General features: G+C 45.3%; 1 protein-coding gene across 10 annotated transcripts in view; it reads right to left on the bottom strand.

Annotated features, from left to right (window-relative positions):
• Positions 1-23,989, bottom strand: part of LOC122795548 (muscular LMNA interacting protein) — a 2,709,240-nt gene that overhangs the window by 693,033 nt on the left and 1,992,218 nt on the right. For all 10 annotated transcript variants that reach the window (XM_044063771.1, XM_044063763.1, XM_044063765.1 and 7 more), the window contains one exon: positions 18,929-19,045. In XM_044063771.1, coding sequence (XP_043919706.1) covers positions 18,929-19,045 — 117 coding nt within the window. The remainder of the gene's footprint in view (positions 1-18,928; positions 19,046-23,989) is intronic.

Genomic DNA, 23,989 nt, shown 5'->3' on the forward strand with positions numbered 1-23,989 from the left:
GTTCATTGGGGGTGGTGCGGCTTGTCCGTGTCCATGAGAAACCTGTAACAGTGCCCAGTACACCCAGATTCACCATCTGAACAGGAGAGGTCGCTAGCAATTGACCCTTCGACATGCCAGAGAACGTGAATGCATTTGCTGTGTAACCGGGTCAGAAGGCACCTATAGGGAAGTGGGTACACAAGGGGATTCTAGGCCAGTGTAGTACTCCATTTAGTATACATGTACTTTACCTATGTAGGAATACTATGGGAGCAGGTGCAGAGCTTTTGTGATATAGAGAACAGACAGTCGGGATTGCAAGAAGAGAGGTTATACACATAAACCTGTGCAGCACGGAGCCAGATACAGTGTAACGTTGCTTACACGGTACATGACGCACATGTCCACACATATACTGCACCTGACGCCTGTGGTCGGTGCCACAAGCTACGGTGGACAGAGACATCACATACATGGCATGACACAGTACAGGTATGGTGACATTCTGCAGGTGTCGTACGCAGTGTGCTGGCTACTGACTGCAGGTGTCACCTGTCAGCTGTGGTGCACGGTGTGCAGCAGTCGGATGCTGTACCGGTACGGGAATATGCCCGCAATCGCGGTGCGTACACCTGTATGGCACACGCACCATTGTGTGCAGATGGGGACACCTGTCTGTGTGGTCAGCACCCTCACAAGACAATGCACCCATGCGCCATGTCACAGGGGGTGGTCTTGCACAGGTGGCCAGTAAGGCTCACAGGTATGGCATTGACAGGGCTGTACAATGCAGCACCAGTACGGGATGGTCACCCTGTGTGGTCAGTGTCCAGTCACAACACTATATCTGCATACACCCTCACAACAGGCAGCAGACATACACACATGTTGACACACTGACATGGTGATGGCCACACATGTCTACACGGAGGGATGACGTGTTGCATGTACTGCACCATCCACATCGATGCACCCCACACTGAGGTAGGTACAGATCTCTACCATGGTGTACAGTGATGTGTGGCACGTGGCACATAGTCCCCCCGATCTGTGGCATACATGGGCACACATTCCTCCACACATGTTGGTGCTAGGAATGCCACACCCGCTACATGGGATATGTGCAGGCGTGCAGCGGTATGTGGTGCATCCTGCGTACTACCACTGTATCTGGCAGCTGTGCCAATATCTGCACTTGGGAGGTGGTAGGGGTTACAGTGGCAATGTGACATATGGTCGATGACGCATGGCCGATGGGTATGCATCATGGCAGCGCTGTCATGTAAAGGCGACATAGCAGACTGTATGCACATGGCAGAGTAGGATGGTGTGTGACACACCTGTGACCAGCACCTGCACACATGCATGTGGACAGGTGTTTAAACACATGGTGTACACACAGACTGCCATGCGTGCTGTTACTATGCCACCATATGACGGCCCCCATGATGGGTATGCATGTGGTAGGGGGTTGCAACTGTGTTATGGACACCAGACACCACTCATGCACGGCTGCACCGTGCACAGTACACGTGTCACATGTATCCCCTGTTGCCATGTGTGTATGCATTGCTACGTTGTGACATGTGTGTCAACATACATGGAACATGGACTGTGGTATGGTATCACAGCTGTCCCAGGCAAACTGTACAAGGGTATGCGTCCCAGTGAACACCGCTACACCCTGTAGGCGGTGCATACCACAGACATGTGTCCGCCTTCCCTTCGTGTGTGTATTACCACGTATGCCTGTGTTATGCATGTGGTACATCACAGGCTTCATATGTGTCCTGCGTGCAGTCCATGCACACAGCCAGGAAATCACATATGTGACATATCCGGACATTGTTTCACTGTGGTACAGCTGCAGTCATGTGTCATATCTGTGTCAGGCCCGTGGTATGTGTGGAGCACGCCTGTCCATGTATACCGGTATGGGTGGACTACATCACACCTGTGGGATCATTGATAGTACATGTGTACTCTGCACGATGGACGTACACCGCCACATAGTCTTCTGGACATATGTCACATGCAGTTGCTGGACCATGAGGCATACTGCTGCACCGATGACATGGCTGCTGGCATAGCAGCTATAGTGTTCACTACAGTGTGTACATGTTCAGCCTACACCCGTGACGCCTGTGCTGTCATCTGTGTGTGTACGTGTGACTGCATGTGTGTCCACCCTGTGCGTGTGTACGGGTTTACCTGGCCGTGACTTGCAGTGTGTGCACTCCGTCTGCATGCCGGACGGTGCGTAGCACATACTACGTGTGTGAGCATGGCTGGGTTGCTGTTGTGTGGGTGGACACACACGACGGTCCACATTCTGCCTCCCATGATTCCGCCCCATGTGTATGCATGTCTGCACTGTGCAGATTCTAAGTGTCTGAGCATGCCCAGTAAGCAGCTGTGTAGATGGACACACAGTACAGTGCACACCGCGCCCGTCTGCATTGATACCCCGTGTGCATGCCTATTTCCCCTTCGCAACTGCCACGTCTGTAGCATGGCCGGGTTGCTGTTGTGTGGGTGGACACACACGACGGTCCACATTCTGCCTCCCATGCCGTCGCCCCATGTGTATGCATGTCTGCACTGTGCAGATTCTAAGTGTCTGAGCATGCCCAGTAAGCAGCTGTGTAGATGGACACACAGTACAGTGCACACTGCGCCGGTCTGCATTGATACCCCGTGTGCATGCCTGTTTCCTTCGAACTGCCACATCTGTGGCATGGCCGGGTTGCTGTTGTGTGGGTGGACACACACGACAGTCCACATTCTGCCTCCCATGCCGTCGCCCCATGTGTATGCATGTCTGCACTGTGCAGATTCTAAGTGTCTGAGCATGCCCAGTAAGCAGCTGTGTAGATGGACACACAGTACAGTGCACACCGCCCGTCTCCGTTGATACCCGTGAGCATGTCTGTCTCCCTTCGCCCAGCTAGGTGTGAGGGCATGGCCCGTACACCATTCGGTACACTCTACAGTCAGCACCGATGTCTGCTACTAGGCGTGTAGCCATGGCCAATGACATCCTGCATAGCCATGGTGACCATCCAGGTGACTCATATGTGGCTGTTATGCCACAATGGCTGCCTACATCCTGCACGCCGGATGCCCTCTCATAGGGTATACTGTATGTGGTGCATCCCGTATTCATGTCGTGATGTACTGCTCCGTAGTTAGTTGGTATTCCCGACTGCAGCACTACCGTGTTACTGTACGGCCACCTTGGGATGGTAACATGCTGTGTGACTGCGCACTCTGTCTTCATTCCCTATCGGCTGCCTTGCCTCTGCGGTAGCGCGTTCTGTAAATGCATCATGCTGTAGTGTGTTCATGTAGGTAGGCGTAGGTTCAACTCCCGGCCCTTCCCTGTGTGTGTGTGTGTGAGGCGTGTGTGTGTGTGTGTGTGTGTTTCCAGCTGTCTCTGCAGATGAACATGCTTTTAGACGCTTCGCAACACATACCTTGGCTATTGTCAGCTATTCCCTTACGGATGATGTCACCCGCCTAGAAGTATGCCTCTGACAGCACTGTGCTCAGTAATCTTGGTAGCGCATTCTGTAAATGCATCAGGATGTAGTGAGTTCATGTAGGTAGGCGTAGGTTCGACTCCCGGCTCTTCCCCGTGTGTGTCTGAGGTGTGTGTGTGTGTGTGTGTGTGTGTGTGTGTGTGTTTCCAGCTGCCTCTGCAGATGAACATGCTTTTAGACCCTTCGCAACACATACCTTGGCTATTGTCAGCTATTCCCTTACGGATGATGTCACCCGCCTAGAAGTATGCCTCTGACAGCGCTGTGCTCAGTAATCTCGGTAGCGCGTTCTGTAAATGCATCATGCTGTAGTGAGTTCATGTAGGTAGGCATAGGTTCGACTCCCGGACCTTCCCCGTGTGTGTGTGTATTTCCAGCTGCCTCTGCAGATGAACATGCTTTTAGATGCTTCGCAACATATACCTTGGCTATTGTCAGCTATTCCCTTACGGATGATGTCACCCACCTAGAAGTATGCCTCTGACAGCGCTGTGCTCAGTAATCTTGGTAGCGCGTTCCGTAAATGCATCATGCTGTAGTGAGTTCATGTAGGTAGGCATAGGTTCGACTCCCAGCCCTTTCCCGTGTGTGTGTGTGTGTGTGTGTGTGTGTGTGTGTGTGTGTTTCCAGCTGCCTCTGCAGATGAACATGCTTTTAGACGCTTCGCAACACATACCTTGGCTATTGTCAGCTATTCCCTTACGGATGATGTCACCCGCCTAGAAGTATGCCTCTGACAGCGCTGTGCTCAGTAATCTCGGTAGCGCGTTCTGTAAATGCATCATGCTGTAGTGAGTTCATGTAGGTAGACGTAGGTTCAACTCCCAGACCTTCCCTGTGTGTGTGTGAGGTGTGTGTGTGTGTGTGTGTGTGTGTGTTTCCAGCTGCATCTGCAGATGAACATGCTTTTAGATGCTTCGCAACACATACCTTGGCTATTGTCACCTATTCCCTTACGGATGATGTCACCCACCTAGAAGTATGCCTCTGACAGCGCTGTGCTTAGTAATCTTGGTAGCGTGTTCTGTAAATGCATCATGCTGTAGTGAGTTCATGTAGGTAGGTATAGGTTCGACTCCCGGACCTTCCCCGTGTGTGTGTGAGGTGTGTGTGTGTGTGTGTTTCCAGCTGCCTCTGCAGATGAACATGCTTTTAGACGCTTCGCAACACATACCTTGGCTATTGTCAGCTATTCCCTTACGGATGATGTCACCCGCCTAGAAGTATGCCTCTGACAGCACTGTGCTCAGTAATCTCGGTAGCGCGTTCTGTAAATGCATCATGCTGTAGTGAGTACATGTAGGTAGGCATAGGTTCGACTCCCGGCCCTTTCCTGTGTGTGTGTGAGGTGTGTGTGTGTGTTTCCAGCTGCCTCTGTGGATGAACAAGCTTTTAGATGCTTCGCAACACATACCTTGGCTATTGCCAGCTATTCTCTTACGGATAATGTCACGCGCCTAGAAGTATGCCTCTGACAGCGCTGTGCTCAGTAATCTCGGTCGCACATTCTGTAAATGCATCATGCTGTAGTGAGTACATGTAGGTAGGCATAGGTTCGACTCCCGGCCCTTCCCCATGTGTGTGTGGGGTGTGTGTGTTCACAGCTTCCCTAGTAGAGTGTAGTTATTTTAGACGCTTGGCAACACATACCTTGGCTATCGGCGGCTATTCCTTTACGGATGTTGTCACCCACCTGGACATGTGCCTCTGACGGTGCTGTGTTCGGTGGTCCACGTAGCGCGTTCCATACCTGTGTCATACTGTTGTGCGGTTGGGTATGTGGGGGTGTGGTCAATCACCATGCCTGCCAGATGTGTGTGTGTGTCTATGCTCCCAGCCACATGGGTTCATAGGGTATGGCTTTAGAGTTTCCGTGAAGCACTCATATCCTGCCGCCATCCCTGTGTTTGTGGATGGTGAGACGCAGCTCGTGGACTGCCTGTGTGCCTGCTGTGGTTGGCGACCTCCGTAGCGTGTTCTCCACGTGCACCCTGCTATGGTGTGGTGGGGTGGTGCTGTGTACGTTACACTCACGGCCTTGCCACATGTGTCTGTCTGTATCTCTCTCGTTGTATATCTACATACCTATGTTGTGCCCATAGCGCTGCTCTTGCATGGACAGCTGTCTGTCCCATGTATCGCATATTTGCACGGCTGACACATAGAACTGTGGTACGATGCATATCCACTCATTGTCCATGCAACGTCCGTATTCCAGAACACCCTAGAGCCATCTGCTGGATATCGTGGCAGACAGCTATCCTTGCTGTACTGACACTGTACCCGTACACGCCATAAACCTTGTGTATAATTGCCTATTTATGGTGTGTGTATGTCTAACTGTGCTGTATGCATGGTCGTGTGTGTGTCCCGCTATAGCCATCTGTGCAGGTGTCACCACTATGGGTAATCCTTGTGAACCGCTGTTTCATGTGCACTTCTGCACATACCTGCAGACCGTACTACCCCTCCTACGGCAGCGGCCTTAGATCGACCGCTGCCCTAGGCTATAGGGCTCCATGGCGCCCACCACCACAACACATGGTGCCCCCATCCTGGTGTACCTACATGACATACCTACTAGACAGGTGGCCCTACTAGTGCGGCGCCCTAGGCAGCCGCAGGATTGGCGTATGCCTACGGCTGGCTGTGAGCACATCACAAGGCATACGTTTACATTCAGTGTTTTATGAAAGGCTAAGTTATAATACCAGAGGGGGGACCTCATCAACTATGCTTTAGAATGCGGATTTAGATGGATTATTAGGTGGAGGGTTGACCACACACCAGGGCTGACTGATGAAACACTGATGAAGCCTCTTTTGAGAAGCAGGTGGCTTAAATCCCCGTAACAGGAATGTAGTTTAGGTACAGATATACAGTTAACGCACATTAGTCCACTCTTTCAGTTGTTTACCACTGTATTACATTGATATGATATACATATCTTCTATATATATTGTTAGATCTTTGATTGATGAGTATTAGGCATAGGACAATATCATATAATACATGTTTTAATAGGATGTTTTTGGAGATGTTAATATATGTGTGTGTAGTTAACATTGCGTCTGTGCTTTATATGCTGTGGTTAAATGTTCATTGTTTGCTGAGAAATTGACCAATGAAAGTGTAAGGGGGGTTATTTAAAGCCTGGATGCTTTTATGTTATGTGTAAGTCTGACGGAGCCTACAGGTGAAAGCGCTTACTTGTCTATGAAGGAACCTTTGTATACCATTTGGGACCTGTCCTGGACAATGTCTACGTTGACTGTTTCATCTACCTATGTGTGTTTTGGATTGTGTGCCATAAGGTGCCAGCGGTTCTTTGATGTTGATTAGGTGTATTCCATGGTCAATTGACATTAATCCTATTAATTCACTGAAGGATGTTCTTTGTAAGTGGGAACGCCATAATTTAACCATCCTATGACCTTCCTAGCTGAAGTTTTTAGTGTGCCATTGGTATGTGTTCCACAGGTCGCCCATTTGTTCCGCAGTATGGAAGCGAGTGATCCCCATTTTGGTGCTGGCAGATTGAGTGCTGTGTACGCCGGTATTCGCACGGCGGTCTGACTTTGTATGGGGAGTGTCTACTGTAGTCCCTATCTGTATTTCCTGTGTTATGCCTTACTGCAGCTGTGTAATTCCACCAGGTTTGCAGTTATGGGTGCCATCTTGGTCATACGCTTGTCCACCCATGGGAATTGCCTACTGGACACTGGTATAGGGCAGTACACATTTCACACCTGCATTTAGCATTATCCGGTGGATGCTTTGCATTATTAGTGTGGAGTAAGGCATGTGCTATACCCACATCCCTCCCACGGGGCGAGACAACGGATTATCTGCCAAACAACACCGAGCCCCATTTCTGCATACCCATGATCCCATGGCTGCAACCCTCGACGGTACCCATTACACATCCTTCATGTGTGCGGGACTGGGATGTGGACGCACTTCTATGGACTCGACCATCTGGGGATTTCTCTTCATATGTCCTGCATTTCATGGACACTTGTCATCAACCTTAAACACGCTGGTGGTGCATATGTCTAGCTGTGCCGTAGTCATGGCTGTTACTCCTTCAGGGTCGCTCGATCGCAGCTGGTAGATATTGCATAGGGTTAAATTTTTGGGGTCCTACAATGGACACCAATGTGCATATGTAAAGTGTAGAACTTGTTGGACTGTGTCCATCTGGCCAGTGGTTTTGACTGCTGCTGTATGTTCTCCAATCGCGGATGTCTGTTTGACTACCCATATTATGTAGTGCTACGAAATCCAGGTTTTTCAAAACTGAAACCAAATGGTGTACATCCAAAGATACAGGTTAGCAACTGCTTTAAATAATCCTCAGAAGTCACAATAGGAAATATCCGCCACTGTATTGTCAAAATAACACCACCATAACATGTAGATCCTATTAATTCATTGAAGGATGTTCTTTATAAGTCGGAACGCCATAGTTTAACCATCCTATGACCTTCCTAGTTGACGTTGTTGGTGTGCCATTAGTATGTGTTCCACAGGCCGCCCATTTGTTCCGCAGTATGGCAGCGAGTGATCCCCATTTTGGTGCTGGCAGATAGAGTGCTGTGTACGCCGGTATTCGCACGATGGTCTGACTTTGTATGGGGAGTGTCTACTGTAGTCCCTATCTGTATTTCCTGTGTTATGCCTTACTGCAGCTGTGTAATTCCACCAGGTTTGCAGTTATGGGTGCCATCTTGGTCGTACGCTTGTCCATCCATGGGAATTGCCTAATGGACACTGGTATAGGGCTGTACACATTTCACACCTGCATTTAGCATTATCCGGTGGATGCTTTGCATTATTAGTGGGGAGTAAGGCATGTGCTACACCCACAATCCTCCCACGGGGCGGGACAACGGATTATCTGCCAAACAACACCGAGCCCCATTTCTGCATACCCAGGATCCCATGGCTGCAACCCTCGACGGTACCCATTACACATCCTTCATGTGTGCGGGACTGGGATGTGGACGCACTTCTATGGACTCGACAATCTGGGGATTTCTGTTCATATGTCCTGCATTTCATGGACACTTGTCATCAACCTTGAACACGCTGGTGGTGCATATGTCTAGCTGTGCCATAGTCACGGCTGTCAGTTCTTCTGTGTCTATCGATCGCAGCTGGTTGATATTGCGTACGGATCAATTTTTGGGGTCCTACAATGGACACCAATGTGCATATGTAAAGTGTAGAACTTGTTGGACTGTGTCCATCTGGCCAGTGGTTTTGACTGCTGCTGTATGTTCCCCAATCACGGATGTCTGTTTGACTACCCATATTATGTAGTGCTACGAAAACCAGGTTTTTCTAAAATGAACCCAAATGGTGTTAATCTAATGATGCAGGTTAGCAACTGCTTTAACTAATCCTTAGAGGTCTCAATAGGAAATATCCACCACTGTATTGTCAAATTAACACCACCAAAACATGTAGATCCTATTAATTCATTGAAGGATGTTCTTTATAAGTGGGAACGCCATAGTTTAACCATCCTATGACCTTCCTAGTTGACGTTGTTGGTGTGCCATTAGTATGTGTTCCACAGGTCGCCCATTTGTTCCGCAGTATGGAAGCGAGTGATCCCCATTTTGGTGCTGGCAGATTGAGTGCTATGTATGCCGGTATTCGCACGGTGGTCTGACTTTGTATGGGGAGTGTCTACTGTAGTCCCTATCTGTATTTCCTGTGTTATGCCTTACTGCAGCTGTGTAATTCCACCAGGTTTGCAGTTATGGGTGCCATCTTGGTCGTACGTTTGTCCATCCATGGGAATTGCCTACTGGACACTGGTATAGGGCTGTACACATTTCACAGCTGCATTTAGCATTCTCCGGTGGATGATTTGCATTATTAGTGTGGAGTAAGGCATGTGCTATACCCACATCCCTCCCACGGGGCGGGACAACGGATTATCTGCCAAACAACACCGAGCCCCATTTCTGCATTCCCAGGATCCCATGGCTGCAACCCTCGACGGTACCCATTACACATCCTTCATGTGTGCGGGACTGGGATGTGGACGTACTTCTATGGACTCGACAATCTGGGGATTTCTGTTCATATGTCCTGCATTTCATGGACACTTGTGATCAACCTTAAACACGCTGGTGGTGCATATGTCTAGCTGTGCCGTAGTCATGGCTGTTCACTCCTTCTAGGTCGCTCGATCGCAGCTGGTAGATGTGGCGTACGGATCAATTTTTGGGGTCCTACAATGGACACCGATGTGCATATGTAAAGTGTAGAACTTGTTGGACTGTGTCCATCTGGCCAGTGGGTTTGACTGCTGCTGTATGTTCCCCAATCGCGGATGACTGTTTGACTACACATATTAGGTAGTGCTACGAAAACCACATTTTTCTGAAATGAACCCAAATGGTGTAAATCCGATGATGCAGGTTAGCAACTGGTTTAAATAAACCTCAGAAGTCCCAATGGGAAATATCCGCCACTGTATTGTCAAAACTAACACCACCAAAACATGTAGATCCTACTAATTCATTGAAGGATGTTCTTTATAAGTGGGAACGCCATAGTTTAACCATCCTATGACCTTCCTAGTTGACATTGTTGGTGTGCCATTAATATGTGTTCCACAGGTCGCCCATTTGTTCCGCAGTATGGAAGCGAGTGATCCTCATTTTCTTGCTGGCAGATTGGGTGCTGTGTACGCCGGTATTCGCACGGCGGTCTGACTTTGTATGGGGAGTGTCTACTGTAGTCCCTATCTCTATACACATTTCACACCTGCATTTAGCATTATCCGGTGGATGCGTTGCATTATTAGTGGGGAGTAAGGCATGTGCTACACCCACATCCCTCCCACGGGGCGGGACAACGGATTATCTGCCAAACAACACCGAGCCCCATTTCTGCATACCCAGGATCCCATGGCTGCAACACTCGACGGTACCCATTACACATCCTTCATGTGTGTGGGACTGGGATGTGGACGCACTTCCATGGACTCGGAAATCTGGGGATTTCTGTTCGTATGTCCTGCATTTCATGGACACTTGTCATCAACCTTAAACACGCTGGTGGTGCATATGTCTAGCTGTGCCATAGTCACGGCTGTCGCTTCTTCTGGTAGAACGATAACAGCTGTATGATATTCCGCACGGATCAATTTTTGGGTCCTACAATGGACACCAATGTGCATATGTAAAGTGTAGAACTTGTTGGACTGTGTCCATCTGGCCAGTGGTTTTGACTGCTGCTGCATGTTCCTCAATCGCGGATGTCTGTTTGACTACCCATATTATGTAGTGCTACGAAATCCAGGTTTTTCAAAACTGAAACCAAATGGTGTACATCCAAAGATGCAGGTTAGCAACTGCTTTAAATAATCCTCAGAAGTCACAACAGGAAATATCCGCCACTGTATTGTCAAAATAACACCACCATAACATGTAGATCCTATGAATTCATTGAAGGATGTTCTTTATAAGTGGGAACGCCATAGTTTAACCATCTTATGACATTCCTAGTTGACGTTGTTGGTGTGCCATTAGTATGTGTTCCACAGGTCGCCCATTTGTTCCGCAGTATGGAAGCGAGTGATCCCCATTTTCTTGCTGGCAGATTGAGTGCTCTGTATGCCGGTATTCGCACGCCAGTCTGACTTTGTATGGGGAGTGTCTACTGTAGTCCCTATCTGTATTTCCTGTGTTATGCCTTACTGCAGCTGTGTAATTCCACCAGGTTTGCAGTTATGGGTGCCATCTTGGTCGTACGCTTGTCCATCCATGGGAATTGCCTACTGGACACTGGTATAGGGCTGTACACAGTTCACACCTGCATTTAGCATTATCTGGTGGATGCTTTGCATTATTAGTGTGGAGTAAGGCATGTGCTACACCCACATCCCTCCCACGGGGCGGGACAATGGATTATCTGCCAAACAACACCGAGCCCCATTTCTGCATACCCAGGATCCCATGGCTGCAACACTCGATGGTACCCATTACACATCCTTCATGTGTGTGGGACTGGGATGTGGACGCACTTCTATGGACTCGGAACTCTGGGGATTTCTGTCCATATGTCCTGCATTTCATGGACACTTGTCATCAACCTTAAACACGCTGGTGGTGCATATGTCTAGCTGTGCCGTAGTCACGGCTGTCGCTTCTTCTGGTAGAATGATAACAGCTGTATGATATTCCATACGTATCAATTTTTGGGTCCTACAATGGACACCAATGTGCATATGTAAAGTGTAGAACTTGTTGGACTGTGTCCATCTGGCCAGTGGTTTTGACTGACCTTCCTAGTTGACGTTGTTGGTGTGCCATTAGTATGCGTTCCACAGGTCGCCCATTTGTTCCGCAGTATGGCAGCGAGTGATCCCCATTTTGGTGTTGGCAGATTGAGTGCTGTGTACGCCGGTATTCGCACGGCGGTCTGACTTTGTATGGGGAGTGTCTACTGTAGTCCCTATCTGTATTTCCTGTGTTATGCCTTACTGCAGCTGTGTAATTCCACCAGGTTTGCAGTTATGGGTGCCATCTTGGTCGTACGCTTGTCCATCCATGGGAATTGCCTACTGGACACTGGTATAGGGCTGTACACATTTCACACCTGCATTTAGCATTATCCGGTGGATGCTTTGCATTATTAGTGGGGAGTAAGGCATGTGCTATACCCACATCCCTCCCACGGGGTGGGACAATGGATTATCTGCCAAACAACACCGAGCCCCATTTCTGCATACCCACGATCCCATGGCTGCAACCCTCGACGGTACCCATTACACATCCTTCATGTGTGCGGGACTGGGATGTGGATGCACTTCTATGGACTCGACAATCTGGGGATTTCTGTTCATATGTCCTGCATTTCATGGACAGTTGTCATCAACCTTAAACACGCTGGTGGTGCATATGTCTAGCTATGCCGTAGTCACGGCTGTCGCTTCTTCTGGGTGGAACGGTAGCAGCTGGATGATATAGCATACGGATCAATTTTTGGGGTCCTACAATGGACACCAATGTGCATATGTAAAGTGTAGAACTTGTTGGACTGTGTCCATCTGGCCAGTGGTTTTGACTGCTGCTGTATGTTCCCCAATCGCGGATGTCTGTTTGACTACCCATATTATGTAGTGCTACGAAAACCAGGTTTTTCAAAACTGAAACCAAATGGTGTACATCCAAAGATGCAGGTTAGCAACTGCTTTAAATCATCCTCAGAATTCCCAATAGGAAAGAATCGCCACTTTATTGTCAAAATAACACCACCAAAACAAGTAGATCACGAGCACTTTCGCCCGGTCTTACCGGGCATTTTCAAGTGTAAGTAGCTAAAACAAATAACTACATAAATAATAATGAATAATTTAATGATAAAAATGATAATATGTTATTTGGCAATAGCTTCTGCTATTGGCATACAATGCTGTGGGTGGTGCCAGTTACCATACATATGGCTTTCTCAAAAGCCGACTTCACACTTCTAAACACTAGTGTGGTCTCCTTTAAGGCCCCTGAGCCAGTGGTAAACATTACTCAAGCCACTGAATCACTTACATATGCCTTCTACCAGCACCTACAGGACTGCATGGATCAGGCAATCCCTTACACAACTGTGAGTCTTTGTACCAATGCCAAGCATCCAGTCTGGTGTACCCCAGCCATACACAAGCTCTACAACAAAAGGAGGTAGCTACTACAAGACAGAGCAGAATCCTTGTAAGGTATGACACCCTTGCTCATTATATGTGAAGAACTACAAGCTCTCATGACATCATCCAGGGCAACTCTGACAGATATATCACCAAGGACTCGACGGACAATCATACGGCCTTCTTTAGCTATGTTGGACACCTGGGAGGACACTCCCAGATATGCTCGGACTGGGTTCAGGATGATGTGAGGTTTACTGAACATACACACATTGCCAACATACTGGCTGACAGGTTCGGTGCAAACATCCCCCCCCCCACATGGAGCGATGTCTGTACCAGAGGATTGTGGCCCCCGAAACTTCTGTAACGCACAGGTGGGACATGCTCTCCCCAAGGCAGTGAACACAGCATCCATGGGACCAGATGGTGTCCCGGCTGTGTACTCCACAAACTCATTGAGGAATTAGACCCACAGTTAGGACGGCTGTTTAATCTTAGCCTCACCTCAGGTAACATACCCAAGTTGTGGCGCACGGCGACTGTAGTCCCACTTCACAGGGGCAGTGCCTCCACTGACCCTGGTAATTACCGTCCCATTAGCTTGACAAGCCTTATCTGCAAAGCCATGGGGAAGGATCATAATGGAACTCATAGATGACGACATAGGGGACTTGCATACTTTGCATCCAACCCTGTTTGGCTTGGTCAAAGGCAGATCATGCGTTTAAAACTTGGTTGATGTTTTAGGAACAGTCACCGAGGCCATTGATGAGGGTCGGGCAGTCCATATAGCCTACCTCGACCTGGCAAAGGCCTTCAACACAATACCCCCCTCAAGTATCATTGATAAACCCATCGGCTTGGATGTGAACCCGTACATCGCAGGATGGGTTGCAAACTGGCTAGGTGACACAACCCACATGGTCATAGTTGCTGGCACCATGTCAGACTCACAGCTGGTCACAGGCGGTGTCCCACGGGGCTCAGTCCTGGGTCCACTCTTTTTCTGCATCTACATTTCCAAAGTACAAGCAATCACAGGGGGGTTATGGCTGACAATGTTTGCAGATGACTGCGAACTGGGTGCCATAGTGGGACGGACATCTGACACAGATATCCTTCAGAAGGGCCTCACAGATATGGATATCTGGTGCCAGGGACATGGCCTACAGCTAAATGCCAGGAAATGCATAGTCATACCCTTCGGGAAGAACATGGTTACCCCTAGCTGCCATATAGGTGGCAATCCACTGAGCACAGAGGGAGTTACCAGGGATCTGGGGACCCAGGTTGTCAGTCACCATTCGTTCGATGCACACGTTGCTAACGTAGTTAGGTAGACCTTCTACATTGCACAACTGATGGTGCAGGGATTCACATCTAGATCAGGGGAGGTCATCGTCTCCTTGTACTCATCACTCATTAGACCTATGATTGAGTACATTGCCCCGTTCGGAAGATATCTGACCCGACACCTGCAGCAGCTGGGAAGGCCCCATAGGTTCATCGTCAAACGGATGCGGGGTGTCAGGAATTTGTGTTATGCTGCCCGACTGACAGGACTCCTGCTCCATTCAGTCACATACCACTTGCTCAGTGGTGACCTGTGCCTGACATACAAGGCCATGTTGACCCATATTTGATGACTATGCTTCACCTAATGGATCTACATCCCTCAGAACCACAGGGGCAGGTGACGTGAACCTTGACACGGTCATTAATAGAATGTGTTGGAGGGACAGATTCATCACCCAGACATTCACTATGCTGTGGAACAACATCCCAGTACATGTGAGGCAGAGCGCCTCGCTGGCCTTGTTTGAGGGGGATCTTGACCAATGGATGGGGGATTGCAGATATACCCCAGGGATTACTTAATTGTCACTGCTTGACAGAGGTACAGCAATATAATAGGCATTGTTATATTTGGACTGGAGGGTTGTCACAGACAACATAACTATGAGCTAGGGTTATAGCTGCCCTTGGGCAGATAGCCTACTATGTACCTATGGATCAATGAACCTATGTTCATAGTTTGTCCCATTCACACTTGTCTATCCCCTATCCTCATTCGTATGTGTATATTTCTGTGGCACGATTGACCTATGTATTACCTGCAGGTATGCTGTGTACAGTGCATATACATCACGGTTGATTACAGTGTATCTGTGTACCTACCTCTGTGATACTGAGGACTACCACACATCCTTCGCAGCATTACATGCATATGTCCATACTATTATTTGTTGGCCTGTGGGGGGTTGTTTGGGCAACGGTTACACGTGTCCCTGTTTGTGCACGCGTCATGGTGGTCTTTGACCTGCCTCCATTGCTATCGTGGGATGGACGGTAGTGTTGGTGTGTGTTTGGGATGTGTTTCCACTGCCAGTACATCTGTGGGGGGTGGGGTTGGCACATGTTCCTCTTTGCAGGGAGCCCCATCCTGGACATTTGTGTCATGCGTCAACACTTGGCACATGCCATATGTCCTGTGCTATTCCCACAATCGTGTATGCCTTCCTGCATTACTACTGCGTGTTACTGGCAGTTTGTATCTGGTACGCATGGCTATTATGTTGGATAGCTTGGCCTATTCCCATGCTATGACATACCCATTCATCCAGGCATATACATGTTATTATATCCTTTGCGTTGGCTGTGGGTGTTTGGCCATCCGGCAACACTATTCTCAACGTGTGATGTCCCACCTTCACCTTCTGTGCATGTGGCACCCTGTTGGGGCATCCTGCTTGGTGGGCAGATGTTCCACCATATGTGTTGTGTTTGACATGTCTGCATAGCTAATCATCACTACGGTGGCTGAACATACTGCCTTGTCCAGATGTGTACAGTTATGGGCACCGTGGCGTGTGCACGCCTATGGGGTTTCGACAGGTCCATACCACATGCGGGATGTACACATTCTGCCGACACATTCACATGCAGCCATTTGGATATCTGTACCTGAGGTGGGATGTTAACATGTGGGGTACATATTTGCCCGCGTGGCACTGCCTAGGACAATACTTCTTACTACATTTCAGGTATACCCATTGTGTGTAGGTGTGCATCTGCGCAAGGCTGCTAGCTGGGTTGGGTGCACGGTCATACATGGATGCGGGTTACATGCTATGACGGGGCTGTTGTGTATTACATTTGCATGCATGGGTTCTGCTTCTGGATATTACGCTTAGGCATACGCCGTCCTATGTGTATGCGACGGGCACGTTGCTGGATGTAGTACATGTTGCTATGCACATGTTTGTCTGTGTTTAGAGTATCTGGTTTCCTTCTTGTTGTTATATCGACATGGCTACCCGGCTGTGTACTCTCACTACTGCTGGTGACCATGCCCATGTGGCTACCTCTGTGTAGGTGCGGTGCGCTGACATGCTGCGGTACACCTTCACTGGGTATGCCCACTGACAGTGCATTGCGTGACGGACACGGTATATTACGCGTATCCTTTGTCCTTGGACGGGTACAATTTGGACTTCGTGGGTTAATGTTTGGTTCTCCGTTTTGTGTGAACGGGTACTATGTTGCATACTCTGCGTACGTTTCATTATCCACGGACCCTGGCTGGTGCGGTTACTATTGCAGGCGGCCTGTGGAAGTCAGCACTTTAGGTTGCTCATCGCCTGCCGGCTTGGCCAAGCCTACGGCCGCATCCTACTTGGGCTCGCTCACGTGCCCTCTGCACGTGTCTGTGGTTGCGGCGCGCACTCATTACTATGCATATGGCGCTGCTACGCCAATTATACACTGCACTGCCAGCGCAAGCCTTACACCGGCCTTGCGCCGAGCTTCATGAATCCCGGGGAACTTCTTTCTAAAAACATCTTAACTGTTTTTTTTTTTTTTTTTTTTTTTTTTTTATCAAAAAGTTCATAAGTGGAGTTCATTCTAGTAAATCTAAAAGGTTGTCCTTTCACTATATTTTTTCTAATAGAGCTAAAGATGGCAGGTTTTATAATGTAAATGTGCATTTGAAAAAGTTTGTTTACTATATATTGTTGAAACAAATGAGTTCTCCATAGTAAAAAAAAAAATAGCCATCAAGAATCAAGATGAAGGATTTAACTCATCTACTATTAGAAAAAAGTATATATAATCCAACTTTGAATAATTTGGTTGCTACCTTTGAAAAGGCGTGTGAAAAAGACTTTTGGATGCAGCTGATAGATGTTGGAAAAACATAGAGGTGAATGCAGCTGCCTTAACAGCTGGATTAAGTTGCAGGGAATTGTTCAGAATTTGTGCAGGTTTTCTACAAGCTGAAGTAGGCATTCCCTGAAGACGTCCCTAAAGAAAATCTCATCTTTTGGTAAGGTGGTGCCACTCAGATTGATGATAAGTTTATGGTCAGATTTAAGCAGGGATGAAGAGATGCTGGGTGAGGGACAGGTCAGAACTATGTTGGTAAGGACCTGGTCAACAACATTAGATTCTTCAGCAGGTAGTTTAACAATTTGCTCCAATGCATTAATATTAACAAAGTCCATAAAATGAGCATATCCATTTTTAAAGATGTTACTGTGCTAATCATTGCTTGGTCAATTGAAGTCCCCTAAATTGATAGTTGGATTTGTTAAAATGGATTTGGTTGTGCAGGAGTTCCAAGATAGGATTATGCATATTCTGAAGTGAGGTGGTGGTATTTTTGACAAAGAGAGATACTCTTCCCCAGTTGCCCAAGTGCCTGATAGCATGATAGGCACTTATTGAAGCATGAAACATGTGTCAGTAACGCTGCAGACATCAATGTACTCATGTTGCAGGAGAGACTGAAGTTCTGCCATCTTTCTATTTAGACTCTGAGCACTGAGTACTGCTAACATGATGTTGTCCAAATCTGGGTTTAAGTTGCTATGCAGAAATGGATAATCTGCTTAAAATGAACTATGGGGGTAGCAAAGGCTTTAGCAATTATGTAGAAGTTATGGTAGAAGAAGCATAAGTCCCTCCCCGGTAAAACAGGAGGTCTTATCTCCCATCTCATTCCATGTGGACACAGTAGATCCTCATACACTAACACCAGCTACATAGTCACCAGTTAAGTCAATTATCATGTCTTGGTATATACGCATCATTCTTGTTGAAGGCAAGATATTACTCAAGAACACTGTCTTTCCAGCCTCTAACATATGTACAGTAAGATCTATCATGTATCTCTGCATGTTCCACTGGCACTTCCATATGGACTACCACTAGGTTGTAATCATGTTTGTCTTGTTCAAGGGACCTTAGGAGCCTTGTGATATTATAGATCCCAGCACTAGACACATAGCCTACAATCCATCTATTTTTGTCCAGTTTGGTGAATGTGGAGTCTGTATGAGTAACTAGAGAGTCTGCTAGGTCTAAAATATTTTACTGTTTGGAAGCTGATTTAATGGGCCTTGTGGACTTAGGCCTGCTTTCCTGGTATCACTTAGGTGATATGTACGGATTTGCAGTATTGTGAGCGAAGGAGTAGATGATGTCTGGCACGCTGGATAATGGGATCTTTTATATTGTATTCTAGGAAACGTTAGCAATATTTTCTTTATAGCACGTTTCAGTGAGGGGGAAAACCTCTGGAATATTTGAACTATTGGTGAAGTCATGCTTGTGTCAAGGCAACAAGGGAATATATAGCAAGTCATATTGTACCTTACTGATTATTACCATTGTCTTCAAGAAAACAAAACATATTCTAAATGGTGTGATCGCAGTCTACATTTATTCTTCTTACCTGCTGAATGTCATTATCCAGATTCTCTTCTAAATATTTTCTGAATGGATTTGGCTGATAGTTGTCCTCCTTTTGTTTAATTATAATTGGAACTGGGCGAATAACTCCAGGCTTTGTCTAAATTAGAGATACAGTATATTACAGTAAAAGAAACTGAGCAGGCTAAATGCATGTTTAATACATGGCAAAATATTTATATCCAAGGAGTAAATCTGTCACTCAAAAAGACTTAGCAAATTATATTTAATAGTTGTTTATTTTTGTAAAAGAGCCATCACAGGGTCCATAATCTATGTAATATTAACAAAATATCACCCTTCTTTAGGTAATAAATGGACCCTGTAGTACATTCATAAACATATTAATGCACACACACACACACACACACACACACACACACACACACACACACACACACACACACACACACACACACACACTAATATATAGGAGTTACCTGTGTGACATACTAAATATCTTCTACTGCACCTTTAGGTGAATTAGCTTTGTGAGTTTTGTGATGAATGGTTTTCCATACATCCTCAATTACTTCATGAATTACATCTAATGCCAGAACATACATTTTTTTTAACTACAACATTATGTGACTTCAGATTTTGTATATTTAAAGACTGAATTTGGAGTGGCATTGAGGGTGCCAGAGTACAGTAGCCTAAAAAATTATGTTCTGAAATATTTACTGGCAGTGTTAAATGTAGTGTGGTTAATTTAAGGACTTTCTCAATAATTTTACTATTGAAAATGTAATTCTTAATTCAGTGAGTCTCATTAAGAGGACACTGAATCACCTCAACCTGGAGAAGGCAGTCAAAATAATACCTCACTCAGGTATTGTAGATAAACTCAGTAAATCAGGCATAAATCCATATGCCACAGGAATGGATAACTAGCTGGCTCATAGATAAGACTCAAGAAGTTAGCATAGGGGAGGCTACCACCACAAAACGTCCAATTCTTTCAGGGGTCAGTAGTGGAGTCTGTTCTATTTGGCATCTACTTCTCTGAAATCAAGGCCCTCTATCTGACTGCAAACTAGGTACAAGTCACTGAATCCTCTAAAAACACAAATATCATTCAAGAAATCCGGACACAGACAAATAACTAGTACCAGAGGCATGGCCTAAAACTCAATATAAGGAAATGCATAACTCTATCCTTTGGAAAGACAGAGTCTCCTGGAAATTGCCACATTCATAATACACTCCTAAGAACAGACCCAGTGGTGAGGAATCTGTGAATATAGGCAGACAGCAACCTGGCCTTTGACTATCATGTGTCTGCATTGATGAAAACATCATTCTCCCTAGCTCAACTTATTAACAAGGGTATATCATCTAGGTCCAAGGATGTTATTGTTCCTCTGCACTTGTCCTCATCCAGCCAGTCATTGAGTACAATGTACATTTTGGTATATATCATACCAGTTCTAAGTCATTTCATTGAAAACACCGAATATTAAAAATCTATTTCCTGCTAGAGGTAAGACCCACTGCACTCCCCCATGCCTTCACAACCCCTGTTAAATATATATACCAACTCCAGGATCAGGCACGAGTGGAGAAATGGTAATTCCATTTTCAATATTTTGTGTTTGTGACATTTTTGGCTTTTGATCAAATGGCATGGAACCATATCTGACCAGGCAGAGCATAAACATCATGTCCTACATGGACTTCCTCAAAGCACTACCCCTGTATTTGGTCTACTGTAGGCAGCTGCAAGGCAATCTATGCCTGGCCTACAAAACATGCTCTGGTCCCACTCTGATGGTCCTTCTTGTACATTCACAAAAATAATAACATCAGAAATACCTGATCTAGGGTCTTAAACTTGTTCTGCATTACAAACAGTACATGGTGGAGGGACTGGTATATGTTCAGAGATTATCTCTCCTTTAGACCAGGCTTCTCATTCATGTGAAGCATTGTTCTTCCCTAAACAGAGCCAAGAGTAACTCAGACCACTGGATGGGGAAATCACAGATTTACTGCTGGTTTAGCACCTATGTGTCTTATGGACAAAGGCAGCCTTTAAATAATTGGATACTCTTTATCCAAGACTAAATTCTACCCTTAGAAAACTACCAAGGGTATCAAATCATGTCAAATACATGAGGGGAAAGCACAGCTAAGCTTAAAAAGGCCCCTAGGGCAGTTAGCTTAATACTCCCCATGGACCTCTGAGCTTATGAATACTCATAGAAATATATACCTGTGCTAAAGTGCACAGCATTTTGCTCATTGTAATTCTACCAGACTTATCCAAATTGTATCACCACTTAATCAGTATCATCAAAAATATTACTCCTATCATGATCATCTTCAGGTTCTAAAACTTTTTTCCAACAGTTTTCACAACATTAAGTCAGTGGGTTATTAGTATAGCAACATTACTTGCATTTACTGCACTAGTACTTAATATATTTTGTCAGATAAATTCTGTACTGTAAGCACCAATATTACTCAACAGAAAGAAAAACATCTAAAAAATTATATTTTATTTAATAGATGTGTTGTATTATATGTAACCAATATGAAAAAGAAAAATATAAGCTTCATTTTTATTACTTTTAAGACAAGTGAAAATAACAGTTAATCAAAACAATATATGAAGTTACTACAAGCGTAAACATGTTCAAAATGCCATTCTCTGTATTATGAGTAATATTATTTATATGATCACTCATTTTGCATTTAATTTCTTGACAAACTAATGTGAATAACCATTAAAAATATTAAGTAGATACAGTAAATGCACTTGTCCAGCATTCAGCACCCAACTGTACACAAAATAAGTGATATTTATTCACATAACCTGCATTTTTCTTGAAATAAAAATAAATGAACAGAAATATAAAATAAGACAAGATTCTCATGTTTTGCATTTGCTATTTTTATGCATGTTATGGTCATAAAATAAAACTGAATAACTGAGTAAAAATCCCATTACTAAGAGACAACATCAGATAACGTGAACATATAGGGTTCTGCGTAATATATATAAATAACATCTTGCACTCTAGGTCTACAAAACATATTTTGTGACTCATGGTTCTACCACTTTACATAAAACGAGCCTTACAGTACAAGCCATGCGACTACAAGGCTTCCACATATTCTATGACGTATAGATAGGTAGATAGGCAGACAGAAAAAATAATGTAAATATAGAACTAGATAGATAGACAGTCAGAGAGACAGACATTCTTTATATCTTTAAATCTTTTCTCTTGGTTCCTGAAAGCCAAAGGGTATTTCAAGTGGCATTGTGCTTAGTAATTAAAGGTTATCTGCAATTAATAATTGTACATTAGACTAATGGTACATGACATGCTTTAACAGATAGTTCCAGTTAAATGCTTTTGCATCTCTTACAGGACATTACGCTGTCACTGTCTCACAAATCTGGGAAGATAGATAGATAGATAGATAGATAGATAGATAGATAGATAGATAGATAGATAGATAGATAGGCAAGCAGGCAGATAGAAAAGTAAATAGGCAGATAGATAAATAGACAGACAGACAGACATTATTTTCTAACGCTGTCACTTTCTCTCTTTTTTTAGTAGGTTCCAAACAATTAAACAATATTTCAAGTCACGTTCTGTTAAGTCGTCATGAAGTTATCTGCACTAATATCCACTGGATTCACATTAAGGTAATGGTAACTAAAATATGTCAATAGCTATTTTCTGAATGTAGCATAACCAATTAAGTTCTTTTGTAGTCAAAAAATGCAAAATGAATCTTTCTAGTCCAGGGTCACCTATTGTTGGCCATTCTCAGGACTAATACTGTATATTTTTTTCACTTCACAATGATTAGATGACAAAGCAAATGCTGCTAATAAAAAATTGTATGACTTACAATTTTAGAAGGGCTGTGACCCTAGCTTTTCTTGTTTTATATAGTGAACATTAAATGTGAACGTTCTGTAGGTGAACATTAATTAAACTATTGAATAGTAGTTATAATCATAATAAAATGTGAAAAGAAAAACAGAGAATCTTAACAAGATACTAGTAATGTGAGTTATACTGCCAGGTGCTGTACTATTGTTTATACAGCTGATATAAGACATTTATTCTCAAGTGTCTTTCCAGGAAGTGTCTCCCTAAGGCCCGTGGTGTCTTTCTAGAGACAAGATGACAAAAAGCAATGTATCACTGTAAAAGAGAATCTATATTTAGTTAAACATCTTAAATGTCTCTGATCAGTTCATTATAGCTGAATTGAAATGATGCATAATATTTGCTCTTGGGATATGATTTAAAGGTATTATTGATACATTGTGCCAAATCTATAATGAAGAATATCTTTCCTGAAGTACTGGCAGAGCCATGATTCAGACAGAGAAGTTTATGTTAGACACTAAGCAATCAGAGTGCCACGCCATGAAATAAATGGTATATCGAATGGCTGTTTGGTGAGTCATTCACTGGAAATGGACCACTGCATGTCTCTTGACAGAACTGTGGTATAAAATAACTGTCTGGTGTCAATTACACTGCACATTGTGCAGTGTGTGTGTGTGTGTGTGTGTGTGTGTGTGTGTGTGTGTGTGTGTGTGTGTGTGTGTGTTAGAATTTACCACATTGTATACTCTGCACTCCATAAATCTGGTGTACAGACAGTTGCTGTTGCCTGTCATACTGAAAAATGTGTATCCTGTGAAAAGAGTTCATTTTGGAGGGGTTGGCATCTATCACATTGCACACTTACATTCTGTGTCAGTGATGGACAGACATTTCACACTATGCAGCCAGTGACTGTGGTACACAGAGAGTGTTTCATATTGATTATCCTGCACATAGTGCACTATGTGTCTGTGGTGCACAAGGATTGCTGGTGGCTGTCACATTACACAGTTTGCACCCTGCATCTGTGATGCATAGGGACTAACTGGTGTTAGTCACACTGCACAGTGCACAAGGATTGGCTGCCTCTATCACACTGCACAATGTAAAAACCTGTGACTGTGGTGCACAGGGATTGGCTGCCATCTATCACACTGCACAATGTAAAAACCTGTGACTGT

This window comes from Protopterus annectens, chromosome 2.part2 (assembly GCF_019279795.1).
Source record: "Protopterus annectens isolate FY-2018-M chromosome 2.part2, PAN1.0, whole genome shotgun sequence".
Classification (NCBI taxonomy): Eukaryota; Metazoa; Chordata; order Ceratodontiformes; family Protopteridae; genus Protopterus; species Protopterus annectens.